Below are 18631 nucleotides of genomic sequence, written 5' to 3'. Positions count from 1 at the left end.
ATGTATAATATATGTAATATTGACAATACTATACTCTGTTTGTACATCACGCTCTCCTTCTTCTTTCTTCTTCAAAAAATATCCTATTGAATAAATCTTCTTCTCTTTTATCAAGTGTGCTCATTTCATATCTCTCTCCCTTTTCTTACTGTGTTTGTACATCTCGCTCTCCTTCTTCTTTCTTCTTCAAAAGACATCCTAGTGAATAAATCTTCTTCTCTTTTATGAAGTGTGCTCCTTTCATCTCTCTCTCCCTTTTCTTACGAATCTTTACATACATCACCATCAACTGAACAAAAGTCAAAATTATATATGGATCAATCTTAAATGTCGATAGGATCACTCAAATCTGATTTACTCTATTTTATAACAACACCATTAGCGCAATAATACTCTGACTATATTTATCCTTCGTCAGCCAGAGAATACTAGAAAAATCCGGGGAAATCCTTTCGCCAATTATGTCAAATTAATCTTCACTTTCCCATCAAAGTTCATATGAGAATTTTAATTTGTAAAACCATGGAAAATAAAATTGAGAATTATGAACAGCAAATTGACGATCATGTTATGGATTTCTTAGATCTAGAAGCGATAAAGGGTTTACGATGTTGGAAATTCTAAAGGGAAAAAAGCCAATAAATCGATTTTGATTTTGGAAGATTTTTGAGAGATACTATTCTATTTTGTGAATATACTATTTACGTATACATTGTACTATATACGTTTTAAAATAAATTGTTTATTTTGATTAAAGATGTTAAGTGATTTAATCATTGTTTTAGATTAAAACCCTTGGGTTCCCTATATATTATCTTAGGGTTTAGTATCCTTCCATCAAAAAATATTTAATTGATTATTTGGATTCATCGAAATCAAAATTTTAGTTTGAACAAATATATACTATTCTATTTTTCTATAATGATATGTATAGAATTTGGTATCACTATTTATTTTTTAAGAAATTCGTATCCGATTTTTAAAATTCAAATCATATTAGATACACAAAAAAATCTGTTTTTTTAATAGTATTATTAACTAAAACCAATTAATATTGTTAACCTAATGTAGTAAACAATATTAAGAGGGGTGAACATATTTTAATCATATTTTTCTTTCCTCTTCTCAACATAACTTAAACTTTTATTCTTCCTCAAAAGACCACGTCAGCATAATTCACTACACTTCTGTTTTCTTCACGCGCCTTAAACATTAATGAAAGAGTTGGGTGAATGAGTGTGTGGTGAAGGAGTGTGTTGTCATTACACACACCTAATGTGTTACTCTCTGAATTCGACAACTTATGGTGCTAGATATTTAATTTCTTTGCAGGAATTGGTTATTTAGCTAATTCACCCTTGAAAAAACCGAAATAACAAAAAGTTTTTATTTTCGGTCGGTTTCAGTTTTTTCCGTAAACCGATAAGCAGGATTTTAATTTTGTTTTGGTTATCCAAGAAATTCAGTTTGGTTGGGATGAACAGTCGGTTTATTGGGTAATTGTCTTTTTAATAACAAGATTATATGGGCTAGTTCGGTCCAATCTGAAGCCTGCAAAACCCGCATATATCTGAGTTCGGTCTGGTTTGGTTCGTAAAAACTTGAAGCATATATTTCAAATTTTAACACGACCCTAAGAGGATTACATGACTTTTCCAAAACAATTTGAGCTAAATATTTGGATCGACCTCCGAATAATAGCTAATTACCATCCAAAAATATATTATCAACCTTATAAAACTTTATAAATAGAAGCAATATCTCTCATATAGTACACTAATGAGAGACTTTTCCACTTACATATCTGTTTTTATGTGGTCAAATCTTTTTTAAATTAAGATTAGTATTTAAATTTTAAAAACTATCTTGAGTTTCTTAGACAATGGAGATGCTCTTGTACTACATATAAACATCGTATTATTATTTCAATCGATTATTTTTGACATCTACTATGAAAAAAATCTATTAACAAACAAGATAAAATTCAAAAAAATAAATGATTCAATTTACTACAGAAACGGATTTCACACACCCGTTTGAATGTTCTCTTTAGTTTCGAATTGAAGTTTTGTGTAGAAAAACAAAAAGCGGTTGTTAATGTTAGGAGATTTTGATTTAAGGACTTTTGCGATAAAAAAGTAAAAAAACAATCTTTTTGAAAAAGGTTAATTAATGTTTTGCTTGAAATGGACAAAAAATAATTATTTTTGTTATTACCTTGACTGGATTCTACAGTTAGCCGTATATCAAAACATATAAACAGAACTAACAGTGTTCTTATGGTATTCTTCCATTATCATTTTTGGATTATTTTAAATATGTACCTTTTTCTATTTTTGAAAAAGAAACAAAATTTGTTCATCTTGGGATAGATTACTTCAATTTATTTTGTATTAAATTTAATACATAGCAATTAATTTATAATAACAAAAATGTTATAAAATTAAAATAGAAATATATTTGATCAAAATAATATTTAAATCACACATATTTTAAGCAGTTTTAGAGATTGACACACAATGACTCCACACGTCATCCCTCTTCTTCAAGTATTGTGTTTCACGACCAATTAAGCTTGGTCTATCAGCAATATATTTAATGAGATTATCGTGACACACTTTTCCTTCTTGGACAAGATCGTGGCAACACGACTCAATGAGGGTTCCATTTCCAAAAACAACATAGATTATATTCAATGCACATTTAGGAGTGATTTTAACGAGACAAGTGTTCCATAATGATTTTGCTTCAGCTTCTTCGACAGAAATTACAGGAATAAACGCACACACCAAAGTTGCAACAATGAATAGCGCAGTAACATGGGAGCTTAGTTTAGCCATATTTTTTTCTTATGCTTAGAATTTACGACTTATTGTTACTGTATGAAAAGAATGTAATAAAGTATGTATTTTATTTGGTATTCTATACATGAAGCTATCTAAACTATTTATAGGTGATTGAATATCTAACGTAGCTAAAATAAACTTTATAAAATTAACTTCATAAATTAATGTGAATTTTTTAACTTCTTGATAAATTAATAAACAATGTACGTTAAATTTTATCTTTTCAATCTGTTTTTTGAAATTTAAATTCAAATGCAATTAGTGACATCAAATTCAGCATATAAACTTGAGGATTAAAATTTAAAATTATATCAAAATTAGAAGTCAAATGTTTTGATATAAAGTTTAAACTTTACATAGATAAGATTTTAAGTAAAATATTTACAAGTTTTAAATACTAAGTACTCGAAGAGCTTGTACCCACCAGAATTTATGTTCAATATTTGGAAACCTAACCTCCAGAGAAGAGTCAAAGACACTCTAAAGAGTATACCTTCACATGCTCAGTTTTATGGATGTCCCATAGTGCCCAATTTGCTCTTGTCATTCCTCTTCCTCATATTGTTTGTTAAAAGAATTGTAAATATACTTTGACAAAAAAAAGTGTAGATATTAAGAACAGTCGAAAGTTCGAGCAATAACATATAAAAGGTATTATATAATTTATTTCAAATGTTCATGAGTGTAAAAAAACATACATGCATGCATATTCATGTCGAAAAATCTGGATATTCTGTAGATTTACGAAGCAAATCAAATTCTCAAAAGTTGATATTCGTTTAAAGCGGAATAAATCACAACTATAAACATTAAAATAGGCAGATATCCGCTCCACTCCGAATTTCCGATATACATATACATATATAAGTTTATATAGATGGTTATATATATTATAATTTTATTATTTTAATGTATAAATTATAGAAATTTATTTATGTTTATCTAATTAATTATTATACTACTAAAAAGTTTTCAATGAATATTAGTTATCTTGGATTAAATTTTCATTTTTTCTATGCTTTTGAAATTTTCATAATTATTTTTAAATATACAACCGGATCAGAAATCTAGTAAATATCTATATATACATTTTTGCAATCATTTTATGAAATAAATCCTGTAGTTGAGACTTATTTACAAGGGATGCCACTGACATTTATTATTTAGTTTTACAAAATTTTAAAAAGATATTAACCAAACAATATCTTGCCTAATTTGTTACCAAAAATCTTTACACAATCTTTTAATGTATCTTCAAAAAAAAAAAATCTGTTAATTTTACTACACAAAATATACAGAAATCCAATTTATAGCAAATATTTATATTAACATTTTGTATAGCAATAAAAATACTAATTTATAATAATTAAAATATTCACAGAAAAGTCATACACACGTACAAAAAAAAGAACAAAATCTATCATCATTTAATTCGTTGCTTTATTTAAATAAAAAACACAAAAACTTGAAATCATATACTTTATATGATAAATTTAAAATCTATATTAGTAGTATAAATTTAAAATAATTTAAGGGACGGTATACCACGAGTGGGATCCTAAAATGATTGGATTTATTATGATAATAATTTATTTTTTTGAATTTTATAACACTAATAATTTAGCTAACGAGATAATATATACGGATTTATATGGGATGACGGGTTTTGATACATATTGATAAAGAAAAGTTTATCACGGATGAAATCTTAAAATTAACAATCAAAATACAATTATACAACCTTAAACACAAAAAAAAATATTCAATATTAACAAAACAAATATAACTTAAAATTTAAAAACTTTAGCTATAAAAAATCGGTCCACAATATATTGCGGATAAAATATTCAAAATTTTAAATGTATAAAAATATATCTTTTGTATTAATACTTCAAAAAGTGAAGCCTAAACAATAGTAATTATATACTAAATAATAAAGAAATAGATATCTATTTAAAATACAAATTAATATGATATATTTTTAGTTAATCTTTAAAAAAAAATATTACATTTAAAAAACAATATTACATTTTAAAGAAAAATATAGTCCCGCGGTATACCGCGGGTTAATTTCTAGTTTTAGATTATAACTGAAGTTGTTACTTACAAAACAAATACAGATTTAAAAAAAAAAAACTAATTATCCAGACGAAACAAAGAGGATCATAATTATTAGTACAAAAATCTAAGATATAAACAGTAGTAGATAAATATTACCCACTCATAGTATAAACAGTAGAGGATAACTTTTGGCATTGATGGACGTAATAAAAACCAAAATGTTGTCATACTAACCAATTAACTACTAACTAGAAACCAGACTAGCCAGGCTGTAGGGAAGAACAACATTGATTGATGTAGTGCTACATATCGATTAACTACTAACTAGAAACCAGACTAACCAGTCCATCATTAATATGTATAAATACATATTGTATATACATATTTTTAACAAATGATAAGATAATAGTAGTATTAGTTTTTTTTGGTGAGTAATAGACTAATAGTATTAGTTTTTACAACAGTTTAAATTGTTCAAACAAAATAAAACGATGTAGTCTATATAAATAAGCAAAACAAGGTTCCCGGCGGTATAATATACGCATGGTCGATCAATGAAAATTATGGATCTAATCAGTAAAACATTATTATTTCTTACGTAATTACAATAGTAATTTATCTCAAAGGTAAAAAATTATTATAAATAAGTAAAATACAAAATCTAAATAGCAATGAAAAGAAGAAAAAAAAAACATATTTCTCATAAAACAATTTACGTAGTTAAGAAGATTTTTTTTTTTCACAAAAAAGTAGTTAAGAAGATTTTATCTTTCATTTAATTGTAGTGGAAAGATGTTTTTTCTCGCATAACATGTCATTTTTATGTGAGTGGCTAATTTATTAAATTGGTTAGATTTTAGTAGTTTAGATTTAGGGGTTAGTTTTGTTAAAAAATTATATGATAAATTAGAGGGCCACAAAAAACATATTTTGAAATTTAATACGTCATGACTCTTAAAACAGTAAAATTTAATACGTCATGACTCTTAAATTTAGCCGTTGGATGATGAATATGCACGACTTTTGTGATGTACATTATTAACAAGTTATGAACTAATTAGCAATGACAATATACGTCATAATATACGGTATAAAATAATTCAGACATATTTTACCTAACAATATAGCGATGAATGATGTATGTGGTAACTTATTGACAAATTTAATATGTCGGTAAATATAATCAGTCACTAATATAACAACGGATATGCGATGATAATAGGTTCTAGGTCTTTAGCAATGAGATAAGCGAGATATTTATGTAACATTAGTCTTTAAATTTTATATATATGTCTTTTCTATTTTATTTTATTTTTTGAATGAAAATGTCTTCTTTATTCGTAATTTTAAACTCACTGGTGGTGGATATATTGTTATGTCCCCAATTCGTCTGGCAACTCTCGTATATTAGTGAGAAAAATTTGTCCATTATTTACTGCACTATTACCCTGTGTTAATTTTTTGTATTGAAATTGTTTTTTAGTAATTCACGTCATATAGCGAATGATTCTTTAATTTTAAAAATTCAGTCTTAAGTTTACAAATTAAATAACGCTACTGTAACCAACTCTGTACGACCAACATGTTCGAGTTTTTGTATATACGGCCATATATGTACATATTTTACTATAAAGCGAAAAAATCCATAAATTATTTAATTAATATATAAAGGTGCCATTCTATTTCCAATGTGCTTAGGAAAATGCAGAACCTCGTGCTATATCTCTGTCGCCACGTGCAAATATAACAATATGAAATAGAACTAGCAAATCTTGAAATCTAACTCTTAAGACTAATTCAAGCACATACGTAGAGAAAGTTGACCAACGGTTATCAGCATTTTAACATGGACCTTATCAACATTTTAACAAAGTCCACAAACAACCAGTCTTACAATCGCATTGGTACAAGATAATCGAATTCATCTTCCATATAACAAAACCTAAACCTTGGTGTGAAAAGGAGAAGATATGTATGTTAAAGGCCGCCTATGCCTCTGGTTTGGGGTATATGATTCTAAGATTAGGGTTTGAATATTTTCGTTAGCCTGCCATGAGATATATTTATGTGATAATTAGAGCCTCTTATGCATTAATGCATAACCGACTAGATCATGTGGTATTCAGCTAATCAGTACACACAAGACAAAGTAGTAAATGAGTTTGATGAAGACTGTGGTCTGATAATTCCTATCAACGTTAAATCTGTCGGGGCCAGGCAGCCAGCAACATTTTGCCTAACAACGCTCTGAATTCAATTGAACCTAGGCTATATAATAGCAGGCTAACTTAACTAAGAGTTTTGTATCTATACTCATAAATCCTTTTGTCTAAAAATGGCGATGCTAGGTTTTTACGTAACGTTCATTTTCTTTCTTGTATGCCTATTTACTTATTTCTTCCTCCAAAAGAAACCTCAAGGTCAGCCTATTCTCAAGAACTGGCCGTTCCTCAGGATGCTTCCAGGAATGCTCCACCAAATCCCTCGTATCTACGACTGGACCGTCGAGGTGCTTGAGGCGACCAATCTAACTTTTTATTTCAAAGGGCCATGGCTTAGTGGAACGGACATGTTGTTCACCGCCGATCCAAGGAATATTCATCACATACTAAGCTCAAACTTTGGGAATTACCCTAAAGGACCTGAGTTCAAGAAGATCTTTGATGTTTTGGGAGAAGGAATCTTAACCGTTGATTTTGAGTTGTGGGAGGAGATGAGGAAGTCAAATCACGCCCTATTCCACAATCAAGATTTCATCGAGCTCTCAGTAAGTAGCAATAAAAGTAAGTTAAAAGAAGGTCTTGTTCCTTTTCTTGATAATGCTGCTCAGAAAAACATTATCATAGAATTACAAGATGTGTTCCAGAGATTCATGTTTGATACTTCTTCAATTTTGATGACTGGTTACGATCCAATGTCACTATCCATCGAAATGCTGGAAGTTGAGTTCGGTGAAGCTGCGGATATTGGCGAAGAAGCAATCTATTATAGACATTTCAAACCGGTGATCTTGTGGAGGCTTCAAAACTGGATTGGTATTGGGCTTGAGAGGAAGATGAGAACAGCTTTGGCCACTGTCAATCGTATGTTTGCGAAGATCATATCTTCAAGAAGAAAAGAGGAGATAAGTCGCGCCAAAACGGAGCCATATTCCAAGGACGCGTTGACGTATTATATGAATGTGGACACGAGCAAATATAAGCTCTTGAAACCTAATAAAGATAAGTTTATAAGAGATGTTATTTTTAGTCTAGTGTTAGCAGGAAGGGACACCACAAGCTCAGTTCTCACTTGGTTCTTTTGGCTTCTTTCTAAGCATCCTCAAGTTATGGCCAAGCTCAGACATGAGATCAACACAAAGTTTGATAATGAAGATCTAGAGAAGCTCGTGTATCTGCATGCTGCATTGTCCGAATCAATGAGACTCTACCCGCCACTTCCCTTCAACCACAAGTCTCCTGCGAAGCCAGATGTACTTCCAAGCGGGCACAAAGTTGATGCAAATTCAAAGATCGTGATATGTATCTATGCATTGGGGAGGATGAGATCTGTATGGGGAGAAGACGCATTGGATTTCAAACCAGAGAGATGGATTTCAGACAATGGAGGTCTAAGACATGAACCTTCATACAAGTTCATGGCTTTTAATTCTGGTCCGAGAACTTGCTTGGGTAAAAATCTAGCTCTCTTGCAGATGAAGATGGTAGCTCTGGAGATCATACGAAACTATGACTTTAAGGTCATTGAAGGTCACAAGGTCGAACCAATTCCTTCTATCCTTCTCCGTATGAAACATGGTCTTAAAGTCACAGTCACAAAGAAGATATGATTATTATGCTTGCTTGGCTTCTACGGCAACTATTACTATTTCCTTATTTAAATGTGTTACTTACTAGTTTGTTCCCACGTTATAACTACTTGTATTACGTACTAAGTACGGTGTTTGTCCCACGTCATGCTCATAAATTAATTAATATCGTCAATAAAGTATTAGAGCATCCTCGTCCATATAAATAAAAAGGTGTTAGTGGATTAAATAGAGTCATGAATTACGCATATGGGTTTATTACGTTCGTATTAACAAAATGTGTCTGCCCGGTCCTCGAATCTTTGTAACGCTTACAAAACCGCCTTTAATCTTTCTAATCTGCAATACGACTGTAATGAAATAATGCATGTTTCAGAAATAAATTAAAATAAAATGCAATAATGCAACATTCATTTTTCCTTAGAGAAATCTATATGTTATCATACTAAATAATAATTCATAATTAATTTTTGAAATATGTTTATAAAATTGTCACTTTTGTTGAACAAAAAAAGTATTTTTTAAGCTTCAACAATGAAAACTCCAAATAAAATAAAATTAGAAGGCTTTTGATTTTGGTGAAGCCTATATTTATGACATAAATTTAATATTCATTCCATCTTAATAAGATATGGGTAAAATTATACATTCAATATTCATCTGAAGAAAACGTGGATCAAGAGATATATCCAGGTGTGTGTCAAAGATACTGAGCTTGTGTCTGATGACTAGAGTTGACAAGCTGGAGAATAAAGTGGAGCTGCAGACAAATGTGATATCAGAAATAGAGCTTTGTTTCTCTCTCGATCATTACAAGAACAGACACATAGAACAATGACTTCTTCTTCTTATGTATGTAGTCTACTCATGATGCTCCTGAGTTGTTGTCTTTCTAAATGCAGCTTGATTTCTCTGCATTTTTTCATCCTTTGGAGGACTCCTCCTCATCTTCTGACACTAGATTTGTGTTGATCTCATGGCTGATCTTGGACATAACATGTGGATGCTTAGAAAGAAGCCAAAAGAACCAAGTGAGAGCTGATCAATTTGTGGTATCTCTTCCTGCTAACACTAGACTAAAAACCACATCTCTTATAAACTTATCATTTCTCCGTTTCAAAAGCTTGTGGCTTTCTTTCTCCTCTCTTCTTGAAGATATGATCTTCGAAAGAATTTCATTGACAGTTCTCAGCTTCCTCTCAAGACCAATTCCAGTCCAGTTTGACACTAGCTTTGAGATAAATTGTCCATCAAGCTATATACACAACACCTGTACATTCTTGAAGTGAGCAGTCTTGAGACAACTCTTCCGATACATTTACTTGTACGTGTCTCTTTCATTTTCTTCTTCTGAGAATCCCACTGAACCACTTCAATAATCTCATCTTTAGCTTACTCCTCTGGCAATGACCCAAACGGACTGCAAAGTAATAATATGTTTAAGGTTACATCCACTTAGTTTTCAAACACCATAGTTCAGGAAAGCAAATAATAACAAATTTGCAATGTGTTCATTATGCAGTTAAATGGAAGAAACTTTAAGCAGAGAAAAAGTGGTTAAGAGCTATTCCTAGGATAGAGAGAACTGCAGCGATTACAATGATCTCATCTGAACAACCAAGCTCACTTGAAGTCAAAATCATTTTCGATATCAAAAATGATGAAATGGAGACATGTAATAATGCAGTAGAAAATGCAAATGAACATTATATTTTAGATAACTCAAGGTCAAGAAGATAAAGTACCAGTGGAAGTTCTACTTCTTGGAATCCTGTTGGCGAAGTAAGTATAGCATCATCATCAAGGATCTGAAGTGAATAAAGTACTTCAAGTGCTAGGATCATTGCTTCATGGGACGGAGGCGCAGGCCATTCGAAACCAAGATATTATCTATGCCTAAAGCTTTTAGCTGAAAAAACCAAAAAATCAACAGAGCTTGAGCAATTTAGAAGCAAGAGCTCTCCCAAATTTTGTGTTCTTAAAATAAAATGAAGCTAAATGACAAGAGTTGAGCAAGTTTGGTATTACAGTAGAAACAAGATTCGACCTCTGCATCTCCAGGCATTTGGTTGAGAAGATAATCTTCGTTGTAAAGCCACAATTAAGACTATGTTTTACTGCACAATGACAAATAAGAGAAGGTTTTTACCGACAGGATTAACTCATACTCTGAACAGATTATACTGTGCAACAAAATCATTACCTATACTTTGTCAAGAGACAAGAAGATGTTGCTATTGCAGGATTTTGCACTGTTATGCCTCTCTAGCTAACATTGCAAACATATATAGCAAATTACTAGGTTATAAATTTTCTTAATGGTCTAAGAACCCTGAAGTTAGCAAAGCCAGGTGCTTTCCCCCAAAAGAACACTGGCAATCTCTGTCTATGCTTCATTAAAATTAAATTAGTGATTTGGATTTATTTGGATACTTTTAAATTTTATGGAGATTTAATTTGATTTGAGATAATTTTGTAGAATTTACTAGTTACAAATCTTAGTGGTTATGGATGTCGAAAAAAAAAGATGTTACAAAAACCTACGTAGTTATGATAACTAGAGATTTTATAATATTTAATTGAGAAGCTAAAAATATGAGGTTAAAACCAAAAAAAGGAAATTGTAAAAACAAAAACGAGATTACAAAAAAGGAAATTGTAAAAAAAATGGAAATCGCCGACTTAAGGTTTAGTTATAAAATTAACAACAAACACAAGATCACTTGTCAACAACATTCATCACAACACAAAGACCATCACTTCCTCTCTGCCTCCGTCTCTTGTTCGGTTTCATACCTTTGTCTTCTAATTCCAAAAACCAACAATGGTTCCAGAAATCACTATTGATGTTAACGTCTTTCCGAGTCCACGCAAGTCTTCATCGAATACAGTGGAGATCAATCTCAAGCGTGAGAGCGACGACAAGTGTGATGATGCTCCTCTGTTCCAAATCACTCAACTTATCTTAAAAGACGTCGTTAACTTTGATCCACACAAGACCTCTCCTCTCCTCGAAACAATCTTTCCAGACAGTATCTCAGGCACTCGTCTTTGCGTTGAGATGGCTTTAGCATCCGAACGAGTTCCAGCGCCGTTTGACATGTACCTTCACGTCACAGTGAGATTCGTCGAAGAATCCACTTCTAGTTCTCCTCTAGAAAACAAGACATGCGCTATTTGTTTGGAGGATATGTCACAGGATGTACATGACTATCAGGAGATGCCGAATTGTCCCCATGTCTTTCATAATGACTGTATCTACAAATGGTTGGGTCATAGTAATTTGTGCCCTCTCTGCCGCACTGTTCTTGAAGATGAAGATGACGACGATTATCCCTACTACTCCTAAACAGAGTCATGAAGATTTCTTTTTTTAGGGTTTTTAGGTTAAGAATGATGATTTGTTGATTTTCTTGAGATGATATTGTAATGATTCGATTTGTTTGAGATAATATAGTAATGATTCGATTTATTTGATTTTCTTAAGACAAGATCTTAATCTACCTTTTGTTTATTTTGGTCATTAAACTCTTTGTAGAGAACGAATTAGGTTTACTTGGTATATCTTCTCATCTTAATAAACTTGAGTGATTTTAAGCCTCTCGGACCTAATATCTATGAACATGTTCAACATACACTCTCCTTATAAGCTCACCTCATGGCTCTATTTCTTACACCTATCTCTTAAATGTTGCTGTGTAGACCAACATTCGATTGGCTTAAAAGGAATTTGGGTTTTAGTGAACATATCTGAATCATCAAGTTAGAGACGTGTTAGAGACAAGTTAGAGACGTGTAATATTACAACTTTAAAATGAAATTCAGTATGCCCCATTAAACGAGATTCTTTGCATCTTCCAAGCAACTAATTTAAAGAGAGAATGTCACACACACGAGTTTGGATAATAAAAAACAAAATAAAAACAATAACTAGAAGTTGTAATGTATTTAAGAACAATATTCTGTCAAAATAACATTGAGAAGCAACTAGTTCTTAAACCCGAGTACGATTCAAAAGGTGGTAAGGACTCTCTAGAAGGTATCAAAACACGAGTAACAGAGTAAACCTCTACGGAGATACAAAGAGCCTTTTCACTTAAAGCATTTGGCGTCCAAAAGAGCCTCGCCTTCAAATGGCTCAGCGTCTTCAATCATCTGGCTAACACGCTCCTTCTGTGCTTCATCGGAGATATCAACCTTAGTCCACTCGTACAGCTCCATGTCGTACACCTCATCCATTATGAACTTGGGGATCTCTGGTCCACGGAAAAGCCATAAACCCTTCACCTTGAAAGGACCCTCTGACCCGCAAATAAGCATCTTTCCAAAGGAGTATTTACGTGCCAAGTCCATACGCTGAAGGAACCCTCCTACCTTGTTGAGTGTAACAAAGGAGACCATGTTCTCATCGTTGTACTTATAGTCACAGAACCATAGTGAGTACCCCTCCGGGTCATACATGTCCCAGAATCCTGCAATGAAGAAAAACATTCAAGGCATTGAGCTTAATAGAATGTACTTTCAGACTCTGGGCCATACATGTCCCATAAACCATAGTGAGTACCCCTCTAAGTCTACTATATCTAGCTTAGGAGGCAATTTAGTAGACTAGAGCAGCTGTGAATTGTTTAGAGAGTCGTTAGTAAGCACTGGTATTATAAGGATGTCACAGCACATTGTCTCGGATTTTTGTAGCTTTCTTCTTAACAAGTTGATTCCATAAACCTAGAACAATTTCTTCTAAAGAACAATTAACAGAAGTCATCATATAACATACCTTTGATAGCAACCTCACGGAAGTTGGATTTGGTGTTCGAGTAAAGCCTCTTCCAGTCATCGAGAACCATTGGGCTTGGTGGTAGCAAGTCAAGAGGATTCTTGGCTTTAGGCTTTGGTGCTTCCTCCTCCTCAGCAGGCTTTGGTGCCTCTGCTACAGGGGCTGCCTTCTTGGGCTCCTCCTTGGGCTTAGCAGGCTGTGGAGCTTTCTTAGTAGGAACTGGAGGGACAGCTTCGGTTTGTTTGGCATCACCCAACACCTTCTTGAATTCTGGCTGGTTAACCATTGTCCAGAAGTATCTCTCAACATGAGGGAATGCAGAGGTAAATTTCTTGGTCATCACGGTGGCAAATCCCAAGTTCAAGTTGCAGATTGTGACAATATCAGCAAGGGTGACAGAGTGTCCAACAAGGAAAGTGTTGGAGGCGAGATGTGTGTTCAGAGCCTCAAGTCCTCTCTTCAATGCAGAAATTGCCGCTTCCTCAGCCTTCATTCAGATAAAACCATTAAAAAGATTAGTCAAGCTTAGACTAGTCAAATACTAATCTTAGCGAGTAAGGAGTAGCATGATTTGTTAGTACAGAGAGTGCATGAGACAAGGCACAAAAAATGAGGGAAAGCTTACTGGGGCAGAGAAGGGAGCATAGCCCATTCTTGGAGCAAACCACTTCAACATGTTAGCATCAATCTCCAATGAGGAGAAATCGATCCATTGCTCAATGTGAGCCTGAAAAGTAAACACATGCACATAGACATGAATCAATGATAGTAAACAAGAGATAAACACAAAGGTACGATAATTTTAAAAGGAAAGGCCATTGGATAAACAGGAGCTTACGTATTCAATAAGGGAGGATCCATTCAAAGAGTTGTCACCATTCTTACGGCTCACTGAAGGGGGATAACAAAACAATCATCATATCCAATTAATACCAAGTTATAGATAGGTGCATCAAAGAGAAACAGAAGGAAATGAAGTTATACCATATCGGGCAATGGCATTGCTCTCAAATATGGGACCTTCAGGAGTCTCAAGCACAGGAACCTAGTGGGATCATAATCTTTTATTAGCTAGGAATTTACAGCAAACATCAATCAAAACTTCTCGAAAGAGATTCCATACCTTTCCAATAGGGTTCATCTTAAGGAACTCAGGTGACTTGTTAGTGACGCCCATCTGAAAGTCTGCGGACTCCTCGATCTTCACACCCGCATACTCTGCAGCAATAAGTGCCTTATTGGCACCTTTGTTTCCCTTGTATGTGTGCATGACCTGATAAATAGTATGATTTACACAAACTTCATCAATGAAACTCAACAGAAATTGCATAGTTATATTCATCCAAAGTAGTTTTTCAATGCAACACAAAATCCAGTTCTCAGATTAATAAACAATCGTCCAAGATACCTAAATCATTCTAAAATCAAACTATATTCCCAGATTTAAGATACATGAATCAAAATTCATAAACTATCATCAACAGATCAGTAAAACCAATCGTGACGGATCTGATGAAACGTGTAATGATCTCAGAAGTGAGTACTTACCAACGCCATTGCTCAAACGGAGAAGATATACGAACTCGGAGATTTTCTGAGTTCAGATCTAGTTACCAAAGAAAACACCAAGTAAAAATCAGTTAATCGTCGATGAAATTTTGAAACGAGAGAAGCGTATATGAAGAAGAAGTTGATAGATTGATTCTTACGAGAGACTTTCTGCAAAAACAATTCCGAGAGAGCAAAGCGAGAGAGAAGAAGATACAAAAGCGGCGGCGAGAAATAGTATTAGAGTGTGGAAATTAGGGCTGTGTGAAGTCGGTTTTGGAGAATATTCCTTTTTCGTTTGATTCGGTTTAGCTTTTGGTTTTGTCAAATTTGGTTTGCTTATTTTTAAGGTTTAAACGATTATAACTTTTGCATTTATGTATAACATAATAAAAATTAGCGTATTGTTTTACCCAAAGTAAAGTTGGAGTTTTGTTTTTGCATTTTTTGACAGATTTTGCTGACATTTCCCCATGGCCATTTTGATATGTAGTTTAGTTGGTTGTATCCATATCCTTGGTGTGCCAAACTCGCATGTTGTTGAAAAAGAAGAAAAAGAAACACTAGTTCATCGAAATTCGTAGAAGCAACCTCACAAAGTTACTTCTCTGATTCATGTCTCTATGTGGTTTCTTCCTCTCCAAGATATCCTAAACGACAACCAAAAACAAAGTTTTAGACCATACAAACTAAACTTTAAATCCGAAAATGATATATCCTTTTTAAAAATAAGTTGTGTTGTGCTTTTTAAATTCAAAAGGGTTATTAACTTATTATGCAAGATTGATCCATAGATGTAAACTAAAACGTTACCACGTACAATGCCAATTAATATAATTAGGTTTTTGATACACCAACTCCAAGTATGGGTTTGAATAAATACAAAATTGATGAATTTTGTAACCCTTCTTTCACTTTGTGAAAATGAAATAAAATCTTTTAATTAAGTAGCTTCCAAAACTATTAGAGGGCATTATTGGTAGGTCCACTAAACTATGTTATTGTTCGTATGTCATACATATATAGATGTTTTTTTATTGAGTTCGATTTCTTCTACGAAGTTTACAAAATTGGTTACCTTCCACAAGTCTTTGCGTATCATTTCTTCACAACTTACTCCTTTTGGTCAACAGTACCAACAACTTTAATTTCAAGCATCTTCCGCCTCTTCTTCTTCTGCACTGCGTTTACTTTGTGTGACCAAAAATCCAAACTAAAGATATGGAGGTTCCAATCTGGCAATGGTGTTTGATCGTCATAGTGATCATATTCTTGGCAATTGCTTCCCATTTTCTGGGAAGAATCTTGTGTAGCCCTCGAGAGAGAATCGCAGATAGTAAAGCCGAGAAAAAACATGGACCAGCCGAAGCAGACAAGACTGCGAAAGGTGGCTCCGACCAACTCGTGTGATGATCTCAAAGAGCATGCATATATCGTCAAGTTTGGTTTGTAATTTGTAAGTTCATTTTTTTTTTTACTATTATTGTAAAATAATACTAATTGTTCACATCCATATATACATATATGCGTAAATATATATATGTGTGTGATCAATTCCAATTTAAAAAAAAAGAAGCATTGGAGAGAACACTAGTAAGCTCTTAAATTTGTTTTCAATTAGTCATCAACTCATCATCAAGTCTAAGAAACCAAAATGTAATTCGGGTTTACAACATTGCATGGTTAGCTTCATATTATGGGAAATTAAACTTTGATAGTTAGACCAAAAAAAACAAAAAACGTTGATAGTGTTGACCTTGGTGATGGAAATCAAATGAAATCAACTTTTAACCGTGGGTTGGCTATGTGCATATCGGATTAGAACCGATAATTGAGCTGCTGTAGACTCGCTTTAGGTTTGGTTTAATGTCCATGTTATGTTAAAAGGCTGTTATAATTGTTGAAACAAAGTTTTACAACAACCAAATTAAAAAAAAAGTTGTTGTAACAAAGCATGCTATAAAAAGGTAGAGCAAGGATCCATCTTGTGTATGATATATATATACATTTTAACATATGTAATTTCGTGTGAGAAATTCAGTTACTGAGAAGATAGTGAATTGCAAGTATTACGTAACGTAGGGATCTCAATCAAGTCCCGAAATCGTAAAAGCCTCACGTCTTTTCTTCTTCCTATTTCTTGGATCCTCTGTTCTTGTTCTGTTTTTCTTTCTTTGGTGGTTCTTGAGAGATTGAGAGAGTGAGTGAGTGTGAGAAATATTAAGTCAGAAGGATAAAATTCGATTCAGCTCCGCATATTCGATTGACATAGTTTAATTAAAACAGTGGAAAGATTCATGCAGCTTATAAAAAAAAAAAAAAAAAACCAAGAAATACTTTGATATTAGGTGATCAACGAATAATCTGAATATTGCAGAAAATATGATGAATGTTATTTTTCTTGAGCTTGCAAGCAGAATTTGAATAACTTTTCTTCAATATTTAGGGTTTATATTCCACATAATTTGAAGGCTTTTGTAAAACCTAAAAACGTACTATTTACAATTTTAGATTTAGCTTCAAATATGTAATAGTAAATCTTAAGCATGTTGCTAAAAAAAAAAAAAAAAAAAAAACTTATGCATGTAATTCTTTACATTGATGTATATATATATACAAAATATATTCATATGTTACAAAAAGAATCCTAATACTGTAAATTCATGATTTATCTAAAGATTTGTTGCTTTACTCAAAGATATTTTGTTTCGAAAAGAATATGGTTAATTCATGATTTATCTAAAAAAATTTTGGTTTACTCCAAGATCTGCAGTAACATAATGGTTAATGTATCTCATTGATAATTGATTGCCAGGTTTAAAGCCCGATAGAAAATATCTTTTTTTTAATGCGATAAAGAATCATGTTTCATAAAGAATCATATGTTTCATAAAGAATATTGCAAAAATTAAAATTAAAAAATTTCTATGACAAATTGTGTCAGGATCATTAGCAGTTATGGCCCGATGTTAATAGGAAAATTTTGGCTAATCCAATTCAATCTCTAATATACTAGATTGATGGTTCATGAAAATCTTTGGGTGTTTTCAAGGAAATGATCAAAGGGTCTTTCTTGGTGCAAAGTGTCTTCGGAGGTGTCCCTCCTCCCTACACTCGGAGATGAAAGTTTTAATTTGGGTTATGAAGAATATCCTTTCAAGAAGGATTGATTGTAAGGCTTTTGAAACAGATTGTTAGAAGTTAGTCTTCGATGGTGCAGTCTCTTGAAGAATGACCCACTTTATCCAATCTACTAGATGAGTTTAGAATGCTTTGTGTGTTATTTTCCGGTTTCTCGATTTCTTATATTTCTCGTTTATATAATTGTAAGGTGGATTGTTTAGTTCGCTCTTCTCGTTTACTGCTTTCGGAAATTTATTTTATAGACTATTTCTCTCCAAATTAGGCAATCAATCATGAAGTTATATTTTAAATAATTTGTGGTTGATAAAAAAAAAGATTTATCTCAAAATCCGTTGATTTATACAAAGATCCGCTGTAGCACAATGGTTAAAACAGCTGTCTAAACATCTGATTTCCGAGTTCAAAGCTCGGCAGTGGAAAAATATTTTTCTTTTTAATTTTTTATAT

General features: G+C 32.6%; 4 protein-coding genes, 1 long non-coding RNA gene and 2 pseudogenes across 8 annotated transcripts; 4 read left to right on the top strand and 3 right to left on the bottom strand.

Annotated features, from left to right (window-relative positions):
• Positions 1 to 2356: 2356 nt before the first annotated feature.
• On the bottom strand, positions 2357 to 2919 carry AT1G57760 (ECA1 gametogenesis family protein (DUF784)). The gene has a single exon (NM_104571.3). It carries the CDS (start codon positions 2838 to 2840, stop codon positions 2493 to 2495), a length of 348 nt encoding a protein of 115 aa, NP_176087.2. The 5' UTR covers positions 2841 to 2919; the 3' UTR covers positions 2357 to 2492.
• A 4293-nt stretch (positions 2920 to 7212) lies between these two features.
• Positions 7213 to 9110, top strand: CYP96A15 (cytochrome P450, family 96, subfamily A, polypeptide 15). Of its 2 annotated transcripts, NM_001124037.1 has the most exons (2): positions 7213 to 8515; positions 8602 to 8941. In NM_001124037.1, the coding sequence occupies exons 1-2, from the start codon at positions 7243 to 7245 to the stop codon at positions 8637 to 8639; spliced, it is 1311 nt and encodes a 436-aa protein (NP_001117509.1). In that variant the 5' UTR covers positions 7213 to 7242; the 3' UTR covers positions 8640 to 8941. The 2 variants fall into 2 exon arrangements, with proteins under 2 accessions (NP_001117509.1, NP_176086.1); NM_104570.3 differs by having other exon boundaries at positions 7213 to 9110.
• A 507-nt stretch (positions 9111 to 9617) lies between these two features.
• On the bottom strand, positions 9618 to 10791 carry AT1G57740 (annotated as a pseudogene). Its single transcript has one exon.
• Positions 10792 to 11460: 669 nt separating this feature from the next.
• AT1G57730 (RING/U-box superfamily protein) lies at positions 11461 to 12157 on the top strand. The gene has a single exon (NM_104569.2). The coding sequence runs from the start codon at positions 11540 to 11542 to the stop codon at positions 12062 to 12064; it is 525 nt and encodes a 174-aa protein (NP_176085.1). The 5' UTR covers positions 11461 to 11539; the 3' UTR covers positions 12065 to 12157.
• Positions 12158 to 12539: 382 nt separating this feature from the next.
• Positions 12540 to 15602, bottom strand: AT1G57720 (Translation elongation factor EF1B, gamma chain). 2 transcript variants are annotated; one of them, NM_104568.4, is made up of 8 exons: positions 15202 to 15602; positions 15041 to 15098; positions 14616 to 14765; positions 14477 to 14537; positions 14331 to 14383; positions 14118 to 14219; positions 13493 to 13979; positions 12543 to 13187 (listed from the first exon to the last, which is right to left on the bottom strand). In NM_104568.4, the coding sequence occupies exons 2-8, from the start codon at positions 15047 to 15049 to the stop codon at positions 12808 to 12810; spliced, it is 1242 nt and encodes a 413-aa protein (NP_176084.1). In that variant the 5' UTR covers positions 15050 to 15098; positions 15202 to 15602; the 3' UTR covers positions 12543 to 12807. The 2 variants fall into 2 exon arrangements, with proteins under 2 accessions (NP_001031202.1, NP_176084.1); NM_001036125.2 differs by lacking the exon at positions 15202 to 15602 and having other exon boundaries at positions 12540 to 13187; positions 15041 to 15187.
• Positions 15603 to 16008: 406 nt separating this feature from the next.
• AT1G08173 lies at positions 16009 to 16496 on the top strand. Its single transcript, NR_139385.1, has one exon. It is a non-coding gene; the product is annotated as an other RNA (long non-coding RNA).
• Positions 16497 to 18532: 2036 nt separating this feature from the next.
• Positions 18533 to 18603, top strand: AT1G57710 (annotated as a pseudogene).
• Positions 18604 to 18631: the final 28 nt, after the last annotated feature.

Source organism: Arabidopsis thaliana, assembly GCF_000001735.4.
Source record: "Arabidopsis thaliana chromosome 1 sequence".
Lineage (NCBI taxonomy): Eukaryota > Viridiplantae > Streptophyta > Magnoliopsida > Brassicales > Brassicaceae > Arabidopsis > Arabidopsis thaliana.
This window is presented reverse-complemented; position numbering and strand designations above follow the sequence as displayed.

What these genes read in the sequence shown, in the direction of transcription:
- AT1G57760 (NM_104571.3), bottom strand. Translation starts at nt 2,840, where the DNA reads ATGGCTAAACTAAGCTCCCATGTTACTGCGCTATTCATTGTTGCAACT.
- CYP96A15 (NM_104570.3), top strand. Translation starts at nt 7,243, where the DNA reads ATGGCGATGCTAGGTTTTTACGTAACGTTCATTTTCTTTCTTGTATGC.
- AT1G57730 (NM_104569.2), top strand. Translation starts at nt 11,540, where the DNA reads ATGGTTCCAGAAATCACTATTGATGTTAACGTCTTTCCGAGTCCACGC.
- AT1G57720 (NM_104568.4), bottom strand. An exon ending in GATCCTCCCTTATTGAATAC is followed by an intron (nt 14,220 to 14,330) that starts GTAAGCTCCTGT and finishes TTTACTTTTCAG; the next exon opens with GCTCACATTGAGCAATGGAT. An exon ending in ATGCTCCCTTCTCTGCCCCA is followed by an intron (nt 13,980 to 14,117) that starts GTAAGCTTTCCC and finishes ATCTGAATGAAG; the next exon opens with GCTGAGGAAGCGGCAATTTC.